At 37.9% G+C, this 18,593-nt stretch overlaps 1 protein-coding gene across 3 annotated transcripts in view; it reads left to right on the top strand.

Annotated features, from left to right (window-relative positions):
• Positions 1–240: 240 nt before the first annotated feature.
• The window catches only part of dclk1a (doublecortin-like kinase 1a), a 47,906-nt gene continuing 29,553 nt past the window's right edge, over positions 241–18,593 (top strand). For all 3 annotated transcript variants that reach the window (XM_042008325.1, XM_042008322.1, XM_042008324.1), the window contains exons 1-4: positions 241–511; positions 1,032–1,427; positions 1,971–2,317; positions 16,243–16,342. In XM_042008325.1, coding sequence (XP_041864259.1) covers positions 1,067–1,427; positions 1,971–2,317; positions 16,243–16,342 — 808 coding nt within the window. In that variant the 5' untranslated portion in view covers positions 241–511; positions 1,032–1,066. The remainder of the gene's footprint in view (positions 512–1,031; positions 1,428–1,970; positions 2,318–16,242; positions 16,343–18,593) is intronic.

The raw sequence follows: 18,593 nt of genomic DNA, 5'->3' as shown, positions 1-18,593 counted from the left end.
CAAAACTGGCTTCTCGTTGAAGACTAAATTGATGTGGCTTCCCCCAACTGACGCGTGTCCCCGGGGCTGGGAGGTGACTAGCAGCATCACCAGCACGAGTGTGAAGCGTGGGTCTGCATCCTAATGAGGGGTGGGGGCGCTGAATGAAAATCACGACGGAGTGACGTGTGGAGGAGGTGAAGGAGGATGAGGAGAAAGGGGGGTGGCTGCAAAAGAGAATGGGAGGGTAAGCAGCTGCTATCCAGTCAATTTCCAGTCCAGCCTGTGCCTCTTCATCACTGCGCACACGCGATCACACTCACTCACGCACACACGGGTGTTTGGTGGTGGAGCGTAAACCTGACAACAAAGGGACGCACGGAGTGGTGGGGAGCTCACTGCAGCCAGGACACATCAATATCACAATCCAAACTGCGACAAGCTCACTGAACAGCTTTTTCACATCTGCTGGGAGAGGATACATCAGTCAGGCTGGAGGTGACCGTCACAGAGGCGTTAATTGCTCGCGTTGGTAAGCTTGTTATAATGTGATCCCTGTTGGCTCAGATCATAGAGTCGTTATTAATATTGATTTTTATAATCAAAACTCACTTTAAGGCCATATGTGCTGAAGTTTAGCTTACTCAAACGGCTATTAAGTAAATATATTCCATTTGACAACATTGTTAAGGATTCCTATAGCATTGGCATGATGTGATCATAGCTGGCTGCATCTTCTAAGTGTTTTGTAGATAAAAATGAATAGGTTATATTCGATTCGTGACTGTCGCTGTCCACCCATCTGAGCTTACAACTCAGCGTGGGACGTCATGAAGCATTCTGTCCACCGCTTGGCTTAAGAGCACTTAATCTGTCATTAGGGAGTTATTTTGAGATAACGCAGCAGCGACAGACACCGGCTGGCTACTTTATCAGCCTCTCCTGGGTTGGTTTCTTCCTCTCCTGTACCTTTTGGTTTTGTTTAGCCACTTCTCCGCCAGTGAAAACTTTTCACTGCAGCCTTCCCCCTCCTCCCCTTCTTTGTCTCCCAGACAGTACAGCCGTACTCGTGAGCCTCGGTAGCGAAATGGAGATGGAGCATTTTGACGACCGGGACAAAGGTCAGAGGCACGGCCGGTCCGGCGCCAAGATTAACGGGGTGCCGAGCCCCACGCACAGCGCTCACTGCAGTCTGTATCGGACCCGGACCCTGAAGACTCTGAGTGCTGAGAAAAGAGCCAAGAAGGTTCGTTTCTACCGTAACGGCGACCGGTACTTCAATGGGATCGTATACGCCATTTCCACAGACAGATTCCGGACCTTTGACGCCCTGCTGGCGGACTTGACCCGTTCTCTGTCCGACAATGTCAACTTACCCCAGGGTGTCCGGACCATCTACACCCTGGATGGCTTAAAGAAGATCACCAATATTGATCAGCTGGTAGAAGGTGAGTGTGACCAGCACACCTTCAGGCTGCAACAAAATGTTTATTCATGCATGCTTTCATTTGCAGATCTGAATTGTTATTGTCACAGGGTAGATGTGCTGAAAGGCTCAAAGAGTGGTACCTCTCTTCCTCTCTTAAAGAATAAACACTTCCTGACATGAGAGCTGCCATGTTATGCGATATACCCCTGTTGCCTTTCCTGTTGTAGGCTGTGGATAAGGCGTAAAGCACTGTTGGTGAAGATTATATCACTCATTTGATGACCATATGGTCAAACAGACGTGTCCTTTGTTTTAGCTCAGATTAGCTCTCTCTTGATCTGTTTTACACTCTTACAGCTTCATGTAAGTATTGTTACATCATGAGAAGGGACCTGGGAAGAGCTTCCTTCTTTTCCTTTCTTTTGTTTTATTTGCTTACATTTGCCAATATAATTGCTCAACAAAACCCACTCCACCTGTAAAGATTTTCATTACTTTTTTGTTTCTAAATGTTTGTGAGTTGCGCCACCTTTGATTTCCCATCCTCCTCTATAACCAACAGGTGACAGCTATGTGTGCAGCTCCACTGAGGCCTACAAAAAGCTGGATTACACAAAGAACGTAAATCCTAACTGGTCGGTGAACGTCAAGGCCTCATCTTTGTCTCGTGGCCCTGTTTCCTTGAGCAGCTCCAAGGCTGGCATCCCAGAGTCCCGCGAAAGCAAGGACTTTATCCGTCCAAAGCTTGTGACAGTAGTGCGGAGTGGAGTTAAACCTCGCAAAGCTGTGAGGATCCTGCTGAACAAGAAAACAGCTCATTCCTATGAACAGGTCCTTACTGACATCACTGATGCCATCAAACTCGACTCTGGGATTGTTAAGAAGATCTACACGTTGGAGGGAAAACTGGTGAGGAATCTTTGCATCTTTTAAAATCATTATTTCCTCATTTTACTAATTATATAGCACTGATTTGTTATAATAAACAGATGGGTGGCAAAGTAAAGGAAATCCATTATAAAGGGTCTCATTACATCACGTACCAAAGTATTTTATGAAGATGTTGGTCTATTTTTTAATTGAAGAGGGGAATTAAAGTCTCACAAAGACTAAACATGTAACAAATTAATCTTAATTTTTCTTTCCTGAGCCTTTTTATGAATAAGAAATATTTTGTTACCATTCATAGCAAGAACTGCGGAAAGTGTGATACAGGGACTGAAATAGGTCAAGCAAAGGTAAAGTAGAAAGAAATCTATGAATGGAGTCTCACCTACACTGCAACAGTGTGTATCGGAGCTGCCTACTAAGACAAAAATAAATCAGCGTCACGTCCCACTATATATTCCACCCACCTATCCAGCTCCTACTCTCTTAGGCAATGTACACTGTCTTCTCTGCTTTGCCAAAATGAGAAAATGTTCCCATGTGTATGGAAATGGCACTAAACCTGGTCTGCGCTGCAGCTGAATCATATCAGACAAGCCTTCTCTTAGTCATAGAACAAAGTATGTGTGTCGAAGCAAAGGAGAAAGATGCTGTCTGTGCCAGCGTGTCATGGTTTGATCTTGTACTTGTGACATCCTTTAACTCTGTGGCCTCCTCCTGCTTGCCTTCACGTCACTTCTGCCATGTCATCTCTTAACATCAGTGTTTCATTTTTCCTGTTGGCTGCCCTCTCTCTGACTCTTTCTCTCGGTCATGTACATCCAAGTTATTGAATATAGAGACACACCTCCACTCTTCCCCTGGCAACAGCATCAGAACGACACCATTAATGTTTAGTTTTTTAATCAGATTGTGCTGGACTTGAAGGTCATCCTGCCATTCTGCACGGTAAAAAAAAAAAAAAAAAAAAAAAAAAATCATTTCCTGAACTGGGCTTATGTCCTAAATGACCAATTTGTGAGTCATGCTTATAAAATGCTCTTTGCTCCTGGGACTCTTGATGCTTAATGTCCATTTTAGTAATCATTTATGTCAGTTCTAAAGATCCATCATGTTGCTTTTCATGCTCATCTGCTTATTTAATGGTCCTCTTGTTAAATTAGCAGGAAGTCTTGGATCCTCTTGGATCCCAGTGCCTGCCAATGAAATCCCAATATCATGCTTTTGTTAAGAAACCTGCTGTTAAGGATTAAATTAATACTTTTGCATAATGCCAACTAACTCTGTGGTTGCCACTAGTTACAGTTTTCTTGAAGTATAAATAAAAAATGTTGCTCTTGCCATGTTCATCCCTGTGTGATTGGATGTAAGACTGTTATGGGTATGCTATTTTTAGACACAGTATTGATTGGGCCTGTAGGCATGGTAACATGCTCACTGCCAAATTAGCTGGGTTGTGCTGTAAGCTGAACCAGCTTCTCATTTTTAGGTCTGATCTTGTGTACGGGCTCTGGTCAGTGTTTGTGGTGGATTTGTGTTTGTCACTTTGCCATTATTAATGGAACAGAAAGGATTTTAATGCAAGATGGAAAATAATGGATGAAGAAACAGGAAGTTGCTCCAGAATATAATTGCATTGGATGTTTTTATCTTTAATCCATTAGAGAAAATCCTACACAAGACCCGAGGAGTCTTGTGTTTCTGAATAGGTCAAAGGTTTACCACACACTAGTTAAGCTTGTAGGAAATTTAAACCCCCTATGAAATGTGGCTAAGCAATGTCATTTTGAGCATTACATGCTTAATAAACCTCAGTACATTGAGATTTGAGACAGTATAACAACCAGTATATATTCCCATAGATATTAAAGAATAATCTTAAGGTTTATATGGATATGTGCAGGCGGGAGTTATGGCTGTTTAAGTGACACTTGAATATACATTACTGAATGTCAGGAGAAACAAAAAGTAGTTGTGTGTATAAGGATGAGGTTGCCTCAAAGGTTAAGTAAAGCCTGCGTCTGTGTGCAGGTGCATCCATGTGTGCATATGTGTTTTTGTGTGTGTTGGCTGCTTCTGTCAGCTGAGCTGTATCAGTCATTGAGCCGATGGCAGAAGTAGGTTTCTGGGCCTCACTGCCAGCAACGTTGAGTCCCGCCAGAGCTACAGAGGAGCCTGGGCTGCTTACTTTCATTAACCCTCCTAATGAGGCCAGAAATAGAGAGGGTGGGCTTATATACTTTATTTCATGAAGGATTGTAGAAAGTTCAATTGAGATAAAGTTGTTGATGCTAAAATGTGCTGAAGTGAATAATGTAACATACAGAGACTGAGCAGGGGACTCTAATACTTTTTTGTAACACACTCAATTTGACTATAATACCATACAATGCTTTTTGGGGTACCTTGCTGTTAGGGGTATGGATTAATACTGTTATGTTAACACAAGCAGACTTACGATAACTCCTAATCAATGCAGACAGGTAAAAATGGAGATTATATTTGAAGTTTTGCCAATCATACATTGACTTTTGCTATTGATAGCTCAAATTATTCTACTACTATTGAATCCAGGTTTATACTAAATGCTAGTTCATACATCAAGACATTTTGCTTTAAATCATGTGTTTTATGGTTTTGTTGATTTATTCGTGGCGTCACTGTTGGAATACTTCTCATTTTATAATGATCAATGCAACAAGATCAGATGTAATAGGCTGTGAGAAAGTCTTCTTGATTATCTGATACTCTTCATGCCATGTACACTGCCCATTGAGATCTAACTCCACCATGACGGTTTTAGATATCATATTTCTGCCTGTAATACGAGACTCTGTTAGAGACTAGATCAAGTTCCCCCACTTCTGTATTGATTCTCTTGAGATCTATTCCCTCTTTTTTCTTTTTTGCTCTTACCACCACTTCATATTGCTCCAGGAAGATCTTTACATGTGTTAATGTGATAATTTGATCTAGTTGTTTGCCTTTTGTTGATTATCCTGCTGTGATGTGACACTGTAACACGGTGGGATGGTGTAGTTAGGCGGCTGGGATCAGGAAGATAGACAACCTATAAGTGGCTTAGGACACAGACATGGTTGGCCTATTAATACAGTTAAGCTCTGTTTACACACAGATGCCATGTTGAACCCCAGCTGCCTGCCTAGAGGTTTTATAAGGCTCATGAATACTCAGAAACAGATAGTGACACAATAACCTTTTATTAAACTTGTAGATTTCTACTCATGCATCACTCACCATTACCTCTAGGCAAGTGCCAACCAGTGCATGAAGCGATGCCACTTATCCAAGGTTGGTTGAATCCTGTTGTTAAGAGTTTTGTTAATGAGAGTTTTTAATTTACAATATCTCACCTGGTTGGGGCTTACACAAAGCAATGCCAACTTTTTTTTTTTTCAAGCGTAAGTTCAATAGAAATCCAAAGAAATGTTTTCACTTAATTTCATGCACATGTATGCTAGGGCTGGGAGATGAATCGATAAAATCGATAAAATCGATAAATTGAATTTTCAATTTCTGGAGATTTATTTTTATGAAAATCGGGATTTTTTTCCACAGTTAGTTAGCAGCAGACTTAGCCCTCCCTCCACACCAGAATGATGTTTGTCTGACAGATTTTCAGTGAAGTGATCCGTAACTCACGCCTGGGATTTAGCTGTGCGTATAACTGCAGTGAGAAATGCTGCTCTCTATGAGATGCACAAGTCAACTTTAGCCCACAAACCCTAGTTAAGGGACAACCTTCATCAGGGGAATTATTTCTGCAGTGGATCCTGTATGATAAGCATCCAGATGGAAAGAGATCGCGGGTGCATTGTGTCGCATATTTCTACGTAAGATTTGAAGTCGTTTATATGGTGGAAAAGCTATGACATTATATGCTTTGTTTTTGCTGGCCTTCATTTATATAAACAAATAAATGTTTTTAATAAGTTTATTTATGTTTTGTAAAAGAAAAGAAAAAAAAAATCAATTAAAATCGGAAATCGGATTTGGTTATAAAAAAATCGAAGATTTTATTTTTAGGCCATATCGCCTAGCCCTAATGTGTGCATATGCTGGCAAGAAAAAAGTTCTTCTTTTTTTTTATCAGAAGCTTTATGGTTTTGGTTTTTAGTCTGAGTTTGATCAATAACTTATGAGCTATGTTTAATTACCAGCACATAAACTGTCATGTGGAGAGAAAACAAATTAAACATATCAGCTATCGTCTTGGTAATGATTTACCCTTTCCTTTTTAGAAGTACCGGCATTAAAACAGTAATTATGTTTACGACCTGCTGTTTTTAATTAACTTTATTAATTCCACCTGTATCCTGTACAGCTCTGGTTTGTAGATTAATACCAGTTATTATTTTGATGAACCAACAGTGAGACATGGAAACTTATTTTCTTCTGATATTTGAAAAATTGGTTGAAATTTGTGATATACAAGTTTTCACAAAACTAAAATTTCCTAAATGTTGAGCTGCAATAAATTTTGCTCAGTCATCCATAGTTCCCAGAGCATAAATACTCCAGACTATGTTTCTGTGTATGACTGAATACCTTTAAAAGAAACAATATTACCCTAACTTGTACTTTGCACAAAGTACTAATTAGCTAATTCTAACACTCTATTCTCTCACTCTAAGGTACTGATGAAAACAGGTTATTTTCCTTATTTACCTTGTTTTGTCCACTCATGCTGGCACTCAAAGCATTGTTGCTCATTAAATGACAGATTTATGAGTGGTGATGTGTGGGAAAGGAGGAGGAGTCACTTGTTCACAATCTGCAGTGCAGCTCTATCTTCTCAGACCACATTGTTGGCCTTTTCCTCTCCTTGCTGGCAAGGCCAAACAGCTTTTATTTTCCTTCTCTGCTTTCTCTGCAGCCTCTTTCTTTTCTGTGTATACAGTTTTATCTTCTCACCTCCCACAACTTTCTCTGCATCCCTATCTTTATCTACATCATTCTTTATCCTGACATATAGTTTTCTTCCAATCAAAAGATGTTTTTTTTTCCCCTTCAACATCTCTTTCAGCCATTAACCCCTCTTCCAATCCTCCTCTTCCTGTCACTTTTGTCTTACTCTGTCTGTCTGTTTCTTGCTGGCAGCATTCCATTAATTTTACGGCTGTTTAGTTTTTATTTAATTAGTTCACTCTGCATGCACCATCAAATGCAAGAGCTGCAACATATGGCTCTGTCTTTTCTCTCCTCCCTCGTTATTTCTCTTTATCTTCCTGTATGCCACTCTACACATCACTCCACCACCTTCTTTCTTTTTTTTTTTTTTTTTTTTTTTTTTTGTTCTTTTTGTTTGTCTTACTTTTTCTCATTCTGTTCCTGCCCTGTCCCCATTCTCCCTTTGGTCTGTATCCAGCTTTGCAGGGACTATAGAGTAGGTACTGCAACAATATCACTTAGAAATAAGACACACAGAGATTGTTTTATGATCAACAGTAAAGCATTTAGCTCTTTTAAATCTTTATTAGATGTATTTTATGTTGATGGTGTCAGTTTTGTTCTGCATTGTAAAAATGTGGGTAAGTCCATCTGCTCTTGCTTATCTGCTGAGTCACTGCTACTCAGTGCAGTATGTGTGTCTGAGTGACTAATATATAGTGCATTACCTACTGTGCAGTGTATATATACTAAATAACACTGATGATAAATAGTTTGTGGATTCCACAGAATAAAAATCCAGACTTTAGTCTGTAGTACTGTTTTTGTATAAACAAGTTATTTTGAGCAAGTCTTTTTCAGACATGTTGCCTTTATGTGTGTATTTTCCTGATTTAGTTAGCCAGCTTGTGTGTGTCTCAGTCTACCAGTGAGGAGTGACTGTAGCAGATTGGGGGGGCTGGTTGTAGTCAGAGGATCTGCTGCCAAATTAGGATCGATGTCAGACATTTCCAGTACTGCCAGACTGCTGAGAACTCAGTCACACAACAGCTTCATCACAGATACACACCATCACTGCCTGACTTATTCCTTTCCCAGCTCACACACTCTCTAATCTTTCTTAAACAAGTGTGCAGTTTAAATAATCTGTCCTGACTTGATGCTGTTAGTTGCATACCGAGCAGGAGTGATATCTCTCAAAGGAAAAATATTTCTGCAAACCAGTCAAGTAAAGACATGATGTGCTTTGCAGAAAAGTGCCTCAGAAGTTTCTCCATCATAAAATGAAATATTTATGTAATGTGCACCACTCTGATGTAGAACTTCGTAAAAGGATTTTATTAGTAAAACTAATAAAAAATCATCTTCTGTTAAAAGATTAGATTTTTTAATTGATGTTTTTTTTCTAAGCTGTAATCAATACTAAAAGTAACACTCCCGGCTATGTTTCATTTGTTAGAATAATTGCACTTTGCTTTATCTTTGTTTGTCAGTATCTTCTTCAAAGATCAGCAGCTGTCATATGTAAGTAGACCCAGTAGTACTTAGAACTCCTTGTATTTCTATTGTTGTTCTGACACAAACTAACATACAAACAAACAGAACTCACCCAAATATGCTCAGAAATTTATGCATAGATTATTGTTTCAGCACACTCATATGTAAGTGCAACAGAAAATAAAAAAACATCAATCCCCAGAGAACTACATGTTAAAATTGTTCAGTCTCATAGAAACAATAAAGATGTTTACATATTACATCAATGGTTTTAGTTTCTAAGATTTATACATGACTTATTTGTTTAAACTGAAATAAATCTATGAATTTCAATAAGTGGAGCTGCATTGAGTGATGCAACAGAAATCCATGAACAGGGATCAATAAAGAAAGAAAACAAAGGAATGAAGAGTTTGTGTTGTTGCAGCCAGACGTAGCTAAATAAAAGCAAGACAGAGTGAGAAACAAAGCAGCTGATTAAGATTACAAGGCAAGTCAAGTCTAAATCTGGAGACCTTTTAAACTTGGGCGAGAGAAGCTCTGGAAATAAGAAGTGAAGTCACAGTGTGCTGAGTTTTAGCCTTTTGGCTCTTTTTTTAAAAAACCAATTCACAATCTCTGTTTTTTTTTATTTGTATTCTCACTTTAGAAATGTTGTCTTCAGACACACGGTGGACAGGAAAATGTTGTCAAGCTTTACAAAAAAGACATGTTCACAGCTTCATTAGAAAGTTTGCTAGCTCCCTTTAGAGAGAAGAGGCTGTTACATAAGCTGTTATGCAACAGAGGCTGCTGTATGCTGGTTTTAGGTGAATTCAGATACACCAAAGTCAGTTTGACTTGCTCTAAAGTTAATTGGCACAATACATACATTACTTTTTTTCCTCTATTTGATTTTTTGCTCTTCTTGACTTCCCTTGTTTCTCATCCATTATTAATTTCTTAGACCTTCATATTTTTGCGTATTTGAAGCCGTTATTCTTGAGTATTTTAGTCGCTTATTCATTTATTGATTAAGTTGTAATTATATGTATTACAAATAACTAACATGCTAATGGTATACTGTAATTCTAGAAATGAAAATGAAGATATTTTGTCCAGTTTGAAAGCAGGTGAATACATAACATAACATTTTCCCCACAGTTCACGTAGTGCATAGCACTGGGAAAATATCATGTCTGTTGCTGCTTCAGCACATAATAAAATTTGGACCATCAGTATAATATTTTACTCCTCCTTAAATTTACAATTTTTTCACTTACTTCACTGGTTTACATGTTTACATTGGTTTACATCTGTCTGTTTAACTGAGTCTGCTTGTCAGTATTCTTCTATCTATCCAATGGTCTCTCTGAGGTTAGTGTTTCTGAGCAGCAAGTCTGCTGGTGGCTGTGGATTCAGCACCATGGACAGCTCCTCCCAGCTCGCTCTGACAGAACAGGGTGACGGTCCAGATTGTGGTCTTTCTGTGGGCTGGATTGTGTTGCCCTCAGTGTGTCCTCTGTGTAACCACTAGTCTAGTGGGGGAGTTTTCAAGTTTTTTTTCTCTCTCTCTCTCTCTCTCTTTTTTTTTTATTTTTTTTTTTATCTTGGCTTTGTAACAGATTGTTGGCTCAGACACAGAAACCTGCCTGAATTTCTTAGTGAAAATACACAAAAGCCAGTGTTAAAGTATCTGGGCTCAGTAATATGTTTAACAAAGATACGATGAAAATTGTTAAGTACTTTTTATTAGTTGTTTGGTAGTGTGGTCTAATACATGTCAACATTAAATAAAAGTCACTTATTCACAGAGGATTCAGTATCATTGGGCAGCTGTAGGAAGAGCAGTCGTCTTCCAACCAGAAGGTCAGTCGATCGACTGTGGATCACTTTCCTTGACTACATGTCGAAGTGTCCTTGGACAAGACACTTAACCCTAGGTTGCCTCCCAGTGTGCGTATCGGGGTATGAGTGTGTGTGTAAGTGCTATAAATAGGTGATAGGTAGTGTAAAGTGCTTTGAGTGGTCAAGCTGACTGGAAAAGTGCTATATAAGTACAAGTCTATTTACCATTTACTATCATCTTGAACAGACCAAATCCAAAACTAAAGTACAAAATTATAGTGTTTGGATTACAGTTGTTTTTTTTAACCATTTATAATGGCTCAAATCTCTAAATTAGATACACAACTTAGTTTTTATGAAGCAAGAATGCATGTAAGAAAGAAGAGTGAACAAATCACAATAACAAAAGCATATTTTTTTGTAAAATATATCAAGTATTTTTTTTTTATTGTTTTGATCATTTGAAACGAAAAAAGTGAATCCTTAAATTTGAGTAGCTTTTTTTTGTGTGTAATTAATCGTTGATAGTTAATCTGTTGTTTGCAGAGTTGATTTGTTGGCTGTGACTATCAATTGTTTTCTAGCAGTAGATGCACTTGCATGTGCAGACGGTTTGTTATACGATTACTACTAGGCTTTTAGTGGCTTCTTGTCAGAAACTTGTTTTTTACTCGAGGAGTAGGCAGATGAGTCCTCAAGTAAACCTGACACACCACAGTGGAGATAAAATAAAAAAATAGTTAATATAAATGGACAGAGTGAGAAGTACTGTTAGTGATCATTTGATGATCGAAAAGAGCTGCTTGCAAGAACCAGACAACCTAAGGTGCTTTGAAGGTGATGTGAGAGGGTGTTTGAATAGCATTTATCCTTTACTTTCCTTTAAACCTTTATCTTAAAACAAAAACAAAGTACAAGTAGTCTATGCCTGTGTTTTTTGTATTTTCAAATGAACATTGTAAGGTCCTATAGTGTTGACTTACTCTGCCTCGATCCAGTATTTAGCTAGTCAGATGCTTTGCTCTGCTTTGTCATTTAATAGCACAAGATGGTCTAAACTCTTCTTTTTAGGGAGTGCTGAATTGTGATACAAATAGTTAATAAACAGTGCCACCATGTGGTGTATGCATCTGTCTGCTTTAGCTAATGATTGCTATGATCATTGTGTAAATACTGCCTATAGCACAATGTCAGTCCAAAAGCAGCTGGGTTTTTAAATTGTGATCTATATTTAGGGTCAGAGGAATTATAAAAGAGACGTAGGAGCGGCAGGGTAAGAGGTGTTTGGTGATTCTACACTAGATGGCGCAGTGAGAACATGGAAAGGGTTGCTGAGAAACATTCATTATTTTGTTACATAAGACTTTTCCAGGAAGAGATGTTAGTTTTATTTGTTTATTTTTTTAGAGGTCACACCTCTGGGCTTGGGAGGCAGTGACATTTTGTACAAGCACCTCGAGGTTCATATTCTTTAATTTTATATATATATATATATATATATATATATAGGATATGGATAAATATGAAGTGCATTCATAGCGAGCTTATCTCTCGTTTAAGTCTGTAAACAGCATAAAGGAAGAAGACTAGATTGTTAGGCATGTAAGCTGAGTTGACCCCTTACCTCACTTCTGCTATGTTGATGTAAAAAAAAAAAAGAGATGACACATTATGTATGTTTAAATGCTTTCATCACTGTAACCTTTACAAATCTTTAAAAAAGAAAATGCACAAGAACAGTTGATTATGAAATGATGTTTCTCGATGTCCCCCTGCTCTCTCCTCATCATCTTATTTTAGCCCCTCTTTCCCCCTGGTTCTGTTTGTTTCATCCTGTCCTTGTTTCAGCAGTGCTAGGTGTTGTGTAACTGCACTGGTTCCCTGGAAGAAGAGGGAGCATCATAGACTTCAAAGCTGCTTGTCTTGTCATTGAGCATGGAGACGGGCTCAGAGCGGCAGTCATGAATGGATCCACTCTTTTCCTGCTGTCTATTTGCTTCTTCTCTAACTCGGGGGACTTGGCTGATTTGGTTGATCTCTGACTGTTATTTGATGTTTCTCAACCTGTGCAAGCTCCTTTCCCTCTCCATTGTGGGTTGCTCTGTCTTTTCTAAGCACCATATTTTTTATTTATTAAAAGAAATGATATTACATGAGTATTTCAACACAACCGGGCCATGTGATGCTTGTATATGTTCTTGTGAGGATTTGTGTGAATGACACAGTTCTGTGGAGTATCATGCTCATAGTAGATAAAATATGAATGATGCAGCTCTTTTTATCTATCACAATGTGCACATAGCGCAGTAAGTAGCACACACCAGCCATGCACCAATGCCTAAAGGGTGTTATTGCCATGGCAACCATACTTTTTTACACCCTTCTCAGTAGCCTAAAGTATACAGTATGTGTTTGTGTCTTGATTATCAGTTTAAGGATGCCTTCTAAAACTTCCCATCTCCTTTCTTCCCCTTCCCAACTCCTCCTTTTGTCCTCTACACACCTCTTTTCATACAACCAGCTCCAGCTTTTGTCTTGGAAGATTAATATGAAGAATAAAATGTAAATAAATAAAAAACACCAACACAAATGACATCAATATAACTGGTTAATCTTAAAATGCTAAACATTTGGTAGCTTTCACTTTACACATGATTACCTGTTTCACAATATTATACATCAACCAGCATTTCATTGACCACATCTGATTAATATTGAGTTACAATTAAATAAACTAAAAACATTTAAAAAGCAAGTGTTCTCATATGAAGAATTATGAGTCTTGTTTCAGATAAAATACGTCTGTTAGGATCATGTAAAGAAATGAGCATGGTTTTCAGTTAAGGAGAACCATCCGTACCGTTTAGTCCAGCGGTGACTTAGAAATTTCATTCTCACATCAATCAATAATTTTTGTCTTCATAAGGTTATGAAGATAACTTGTTTTAGTCTGACCTCAGAATTCAGGATACAAACATATTTGATTTACTGTGATATGAGACAGATATTTAAAAAAATCATGACTTACAGAGAAACCCAAAGGTATAAATAATTATGTTATAGGATTACAAAGAAACTGATAAATATGAGCTGGTTTGCATAAAGGAAGCACATTAAAGTAAAGCCTGTTTCTCTAATATTAAATCTATATTTTAGTATTTTTCCAACCAGACTCTAAATAGTAAAGGAAGAGAAATGAAAAGGAGCCAAACAGCATTAATTTAACAGTTCTCACTTTGTATTTATTTGTTTGTTTTTGTGCCCATGTTTTTCTGCAGAAAGCATCTTTTTCATTGTGATCCTTCAGGTTTCTTGCATGCAGTGCTCTTTATAGTTTATCCATATATTTGTCATAATATTTATCCTACTATCTTTAGTTAACTTCCTTAGAATTTGCTCTCAGTATGTATTAGACTTGTATAGATGTTAATTTACAAGCTTCTGATGCTAAAGACAACAGGGATGATGGAGAAAAGGGTTTTCTTCTAATGAGCCCTCCATGAATATCATAAACCACCACTCTAATTTAAAAAAAAATCTGAAAATACTGTTTCTTCTTTCATTTATTGCCTCTTGAAGATCAGCTTATCCACTTTTCACCCGATGTTTTGCAGTGGCAGATATGTTGAACTGGGGTGTTCGAACTTTTGTCTGACACTGTAGGAGAAGGTTAAGTCACAGATCTGATATCTTTATTTAAAAATTAATCATGATTTAATGGTTATTTAAACAATTGAAAGCTCATTTTCAGCCAGCTATTTTATGAAGTGGTCAAACATTACAGCTTAGTTGCTCCAAATATGTTGACATTTTTAGCTTAGCCATGAAAAACTAGCATTATTAATGGTAACTACAGAGTATGCTTATTGTGCTTTGCTTACAACACATTACATTATCATCATTGTCATCATCAATGATATTATTATAATTGGAATTGATAAGAGATGAAAAAATATTGAAATAATATTGAAATAATAATAATAATGTTGAAATATATGAAATAAGAAGTGATGCAGTTATAAGTTGAAGTGAGAAAAGCTCCCCATCAGTGCAGGTGAATGTTAATAGCAGGAGCATCTGTATCACAGCCATCTCGTTAGGAAGTGGAGCCGCTCGCCCCTGAAACAATCACAGAGCTGTCAGGGGATATCAGGGAACAAAGCAATATGCACTCTGTTATGAAACTGGAATATAATTTCCTTTCATGTGTGCCTGTGAAAATATGTGTGTCTTCATGCAATGTTTGGCCAAGAAGGGCGTGACACGCACATACACAGACATGCCAAGTCTTAAATTAAAAAAAGTAAATTAAAAAGGATCCATACTCTTGAGATAGAGGCTTCCTCTGAAGTTCAGCTTATTTTCTGGTCTCCATGTTGACTTGTTTAAAGTCTGTGTGGGGGTTAAAGCAGGACAACGCCCATCTTCAATCACACACACACACACACTAACTGAATGGCCTCTTTCCTGTCTATTTAATCATTTGTTGATAATGCTGTTACATCAACTGTGACTTTGTTTTGGGGTGTTGATTAGTGGCTAATGGGAAACTAAATGGATTCTGGGATGTTAATTGCCATGAAAATGCATTAACAGTTAGTTTGGGTTTATATGGTAAATCCAGGCAATCCTAGAACAGCAAGCAAACTAAGCTTTAATGGCTTCTGATAGTATTCTGGTGGGGGATTTGTCATATTGGATGAATTATTGTCTCCCCATGAACCCTATTTTGAGCGTACTGTTTTCTATCATGAGATATAATGAGGTATACAGTTGACTTTGGATTAAGTTATATAATATTTGGCCTGCAGGGTGCAATTTAAGTTATTTGAGTAAATCAGGCAGAGTTTAGATCCATTATGTTGTATGAAGATAGTGAACTTCGACTGGAGATTTGTGGATAAGGTAGTTATTCAGCACCTCTTTACCAGTGATTCTGACATGTTTTTGAATCCATACCTGTCAGCATGCCACTGTACATCTGCACAGTATGTCTGTCAAAGAGTGACAGTGACTCATTTAGACTGTGAGTCAGATGTAAATTTAGTGAGGTATCCTTATCAGTCACATTCACTCTGTTGTCTCAGTCTCATGTTTTTTTTTCCATCTGTCACTGTGTATAACATGCTCAGGGAAGTAACCCCTGCTTGCTGCTCTGGATGTCTGTTGCAGATGCTACTGTACATCAGCTAATAAACAAATGAGCAAGGTCTCATTAAAGCCTCTGATAGACTGATAAACAGCACAGCGCTGCACCTCAGGGACTTGAGCATGCACAAACAGATACCCTTGGTGTTACATATAATTCTCTTGTGGCTTAATTTGTCTTTTCACCTTAGCTCAGGAAGACAAAGTCGGTTTTATGAGTATGCGCAGTGCAATGCAGCTTATGTGTCTATGCAGGGTTTTTTATAGCTGTAGTTCTGACCAAAAGTAAGAAAATTAGACAGTATCATTATAAAGTTATATTAAACATGTTTAGACCTACTGGTAAAGTACTGTAGATGTCCTCCTTTTGCTAAATAGATTATTGAGTTGCCTTTGAACAGCACATTTAATCCCTAATAGCTGAAAGCTGTCATGGTGTTTTGCAGCTTAATGTCTGAATCTGTGTAAGAAGGATGGAGCAATGTTGCAAGAGAGTAAATGTAGTGAACTGACTTGGAAAATACTAACTGATCTCACTTGTGTATGTATGACTTTATTTCTAGGTATCATGCCTGCAAGACTTCTTTGGAGATGAGGACATCTTTGTGGCCTGTGGACCAGAGAAGTTTCGCTACCAAGACGACTTGATGTTGGATGAAAGTGGTGAGGGGACTATACTCACATTCCCTACCTCCCAACTCCCCTGTTGAACAATCCTATTTGTAAACAGCAACGTGTGCTTCACAAAAGGTCTAATCAGGCTATATTTTCTTGTTACATAATGTGTCAAATTTTCACAGTGGGCGACAGGTTTTGATTGCAGGCAGACCATCCCTTTGGATGGCAGCAAGTGTTGCTCCAAAGCCTGTTTTTATTAGTCAACATTATTTATGCATTCTTTTGTGGTATAAAAGCACCCATGAGAGGTTCATAATAGTAGTTTTATATTTTCGACTGGGTATAGTTATACACTATATATAAAGATGTAAATAACCACAATGACTGTCATCAGTTTTGGTACCTCTTTGAAGCCTTGACTTTTCTATTTGGTCATCTCCATGTTGAAGTTTTGGATCCAAAAGTGACCACATTTGATAGAGTTCAGCTAATACTAGCGCTGCCTTGAGTTCTGTAAACTCACATGTTAATGGTGCATTGTTTACATTCCACTTAACTTTGCCAACAAGACATTCAAATGGGAAATGAACAACAACAAACATTTATTTACAGAAAGAAGAAGGTATTAGCATCCTTTCAGGGTATGCTAGTCTAAGTAAGAACAAGAGGCTATGATTACAGGAAAATTAAAACTGATTAGAGCAATTTAAAGTCCTTTTACACTGGTCAAAAAACCCACCAACATCTGCTAACACTAAGCTTTAGAGTGCAATGTCTCAGAGATGAACCACAATTCAGACCTGGGTCAAATAACTAGTCGCAGGTCGAGCATCAGTGGGAAAACAAAAATACAAGACTGGACACACCCTTCTTTTTATGTACAGAAACACACTTTTACAATGATGTTGTTGCCACTACAAGTACGTACCTTGGAAGGTAGTATTAGTTCTGTACTGGTTAGTTGTATTCCTCAGAGGACCAAGGGTACAAACACTACAACTGGCAAAGCTAAAGGATTTTTGGTAAAAACCTTTAGTAAAAAAATAATGGTATAACTCTGGGTAAAATGTATGGCCACTGGCCAATGATGACAAAAACATCTTTGAATTAAAATGGTAAGTATGTCACTTGTCTTTACCATTGGTGACCATGGCTCAGTGATCATTCTCCAATAGGAAAGTCATCAGTTTGAGTGGAAAAAATAGTGAAAAACACACTATAAAGCACTTTACAGAACCTCAACAAGGCTAAAAAGGACCATATAAACGTGAACCATTTAATGGCAAATGAACCCTTTTAAAGGTCCAACCTGGCAATCACTTAACAACTATGGAATTAATACTATGATTAGAGTGAAATGAGGTGATGACACCACAATAACCAGTAGGGGGAAAATAATTGACTTTCAATTTACTATCAGTGATCTTTAAAGATTTTTAGCCATGCGCTGATAAAAAAAACCAGATACTTTAGCTGCACTTTAGTCTGGAGGATGCAGCATTCATGATTTCCTAAAAAAAAGACATTTTGTTTCATAGGTAGCCTCTGTCCTTCCTCCATATGCCACATCTTCAGGGTTTATAGCTCATGCTATGTCATCTATTACTGCTTCACTGTCTCTCTTCCGATCATGGCCCACTGAGGATGCTTTCTGTCCTTGCTTCACCCATCAGTGTTTCGCTGTCTCTCTCCTGCTCCTGCCATTTAGTGCTCATCTGTATTCCTATCCTCTCATCTCTCCTTCTGTCTCCTACACGAATGAGTGTGCTTTTTTTTCAAAGGCTTCTTCAGCTTATTTGTGTCCCTAGTATAGTCCTCATCCATCCATCCATCCATCCCACCAGGGTCACCAACCTTTATGATATGGGGTATAGGGATGATTTTGTCATTAGAGCTTCTAACTCAAAAAGAAAAAAAAAAAAAAGAAAAAAAGAAAAAAAGAAAAAAATGCCCACAAACAGTGAAAATAAAATAAAATAAAATAAAATAAAATAAAATAAAATGGCTTGGTGGAGGTCTGTGCTCTCTAAGTGCTTCTAGTTAAATATTACATGTGTGAACATAAAAGTTGTGTATGCGTGTCCACTGCTGTAGAACACTAAGGCATTTTATTTCTCCATCACAAGTCACGATTTCATAACTTCATAACTTCATAACTGGGAGACGAAGCATGTGCTACTCTAAACTATCAAATAAGAAAAATATTATTTGTTCCAGATTAGTAGAGGAGGTCTGTATTTAGAGGAGAGGTATATTTTCAACCCCACTTACCCCAAATTATCCACAATCCACTGCA

Source organism: Melanotaenia boesemani, chromosome 15, assembly GCF_017639745.1.
Source record: "Melanotaenia boesemani isolate fMelBoe1 chromosome 15, fMelBoe1.pri, whole genome shotgun sequence".
NCBI classification, from domain to species: domain Eukaryota; kingdom Metazoa; phylum Chordata; class Actinopteri; order Atheriniformes; family Melanotaeniidae; genus Melanotaenia; species Melanotaenia boesemani.
Note: the sequence above shows the minus strand (reverse complement) of the source record. Positions and strands in the feature narration are given on the sequence as shown.